This window comes from Apodemus sylvaticus, chromosome 8 (assembly GCF_947179515.1).
Source record: "Apodemus sylvaticus chromosome 8, mApoSyl1.1, whole genome shotgun sequence".
NCBI lineage: Eukaryota > Metazoa > Chordata > Mammalia > Rodentia > Muridae > Apodemus > Apodemus sylvaticus.
The window spans coordinates 76,965,165-76,967,441 of NC_067479.1; the positions used below are offsets into that span (position 1 = coordinate 76,965,165).

General features: G+C 35.0%; 1 protein-coding gene across 1 annotated transcript; it reads left to right on the plus strand.

Moving 5' to 3' along the window:
* Nucleotides 1-274: 274 nt before the first annotated feature.
* Nucleotides 275-1,210, plus strand: LOC127690987 (olfactory receptor 4K1). The gene has a single exon (XM_052190556.1). It carries the CDS (start codon nt 275-277, stop codon nt 1,208-1,210), a length of 936 nt encoding a protein of 311 aa, XP_052046516.1.
* The last annotated feature ends 1,067 nt before the right edge of the window (nt 1,211-2,277 follow it).

Sequence of the window (2,277 nt, forward strand, 5' to 3'; positions counted from 1 at the left end):
CTGAATGATTCATCATTACACTATATATATTCCAAAATGCTAAAACAAGGCAAAACCTTAAGATAAAATTAATAAATTGCATTTTCCTAATTATATTATTTGCATTTCATTATAGTTATTTCTTACCTGAAATTCCATTTTCTATATATGTATATTTAAATTAAATGTTACACTTGAAATTTAACCATCATTTTCTTTATGAATGAAGTGTATTGCTAGGCCAGCGATGGTAATATTTTCTTGATTTTCATTTAGGTGTCTTTACATTGGATGCATGGCTCACAGTAATGAATCCACGGTATCTGAATTTGTGCTTCTGGGACTTTCTAAATCTTGGGGACTTCAGCTTGTGCTTTTTACCATCTTCTCTGTCATCTATGTGACATCAGTCTTGGGCAATATCATGATTATTGTCATAATTTACTCTGACTCACATTTGAACTCTCCTATGTACTTTTTGCTCAGTAACCTTTCATTCATTGACATCTGCCAATCGAACTTTGCCACTCCTAAGATGCTCGTGGACTTTTTTGTTGAACACAAAACTATTTCTTTTGAAGGTTGCATGGCCCAAATATTTCTTCTTCATAGCTTTGTTGGGAGTGAAATGATGTTGCTTGCAGCTATGGGCTATGACAGGTTTGTAGCAATATGTAAGCCACTGCACTACAATCTAATTATGAACCGGAGGGTATGTATAATTTTTGTGTCAATTTCTTGGGCTGTAGGTATTCTTCATTCTGTGAGCCATTTGGCATTTACAGTGAATCTGCCATTCTGTGGTCCCAATGAGGTAGATAGCTTCTTTTGTGATCTTCCCTTGGTGATAAAGCTTGCTTGCATGGATACATACAGAATGGAAATTTTGACCTTGGCTAACAGTGGCATGATATCACTAAGCTGTTTCCTGGCTTTAATTATCTCTTATATCATCATTTTGGTCACTGTCCAACGGCAGTCCTCTAGTGGGTCATCCAAAGCCCTTTCTACACTAACAGCCCATATCACTGTAGTGATTCTTTTCTTTGGGCCTTGTATTTATTTCTATATATGGCCATTTAGCAGATTGTCTGTGGATAAGTTCCTTTCTGTCTTCTATACCATTTGTACACCTTTACTGAATCCTATCATATATTCTCTGAGAAATGAAGATGTGAAATCAGCCTTGAGGAAACTGAGGAACAGCCATGTAAATCCTAGGAAAAACTAAGAACCTCTAAGAAACAGCCTCATACTGGGTCAGAATGAAGACTTGCCAGGGGATTCAAGAATCATGCAAATCATCTTTGTTCGTGATATAAATGTTTATGCTATAGAGATGACCTTTGTTCTAAAGGCAAGGTAATTACATAAAACAAGTTCCTGAGTAAAATTATGCATGATTTTAGAGAAAAATCCTCACTGTTTATATTTTTAAAACATTTTTTTAAAAATTGGTAGGGATACTTAGTAATCCTTAATCTTAATTCTCTGCAAAAACAGAGCTGATGAAAAATTGTGTGTGTGTGTGTGTGTGTGTGTGTGTTTGTATGACTTATTAGAGTGTTTTACAGACTATGAAATTACTATTCCTGTCTCCCACAGGAAAGTCCAGGAATCAAACAATTGTTTATTCCATGAGGCTGGATGCCTTAGCTAGTCTTGACTACACCACAATACAGAAGAAATAAGTTTTAATACCAGTGAAGGAATTAACTTTTCAGTGAGAGTGAGGGTAAGCACCACATGCTCCCTGCTTTCCATTTCTTCTATATAGGCTGTCACCAGAAGATGTGGAAGAGATTGAATGTGGATCTTTCCACATGATCCTGCCCCTGCCCCCCGTGATTAGGGTGAAGCTTTCCATCTTAAATGATTGAATTAGGAAAAATATCTCACAGGTGTACCAAAAATTTTATATACTTGTGTGTTATTTTATATCAGTTGTATTCAAGTTGACAACCATGAATAGTCATCATCACAAGTCTATCCCTTGCTATCTTTGCACACAGTTTTATTTCATATCATGATTAGTTTCCCAATGGAAACAACAACACCTACATCATATATCTAATACGCTATAACTACCCCATGTAAAAAAAATCACAAATATATGTTAACCAGTCACAAATTACACCAAACATGATGTAATTATGCCAACCCATGCATAATTGTAAATGCATTACAAATTTTAGAATAGGTGGCAATGTACCTTGAGGAACATGATACTATCTTAAAATTTAAATATAATAACCACTAATCTTCTCTTAACTGTTGTTGCTTTACATGATAAAGCAA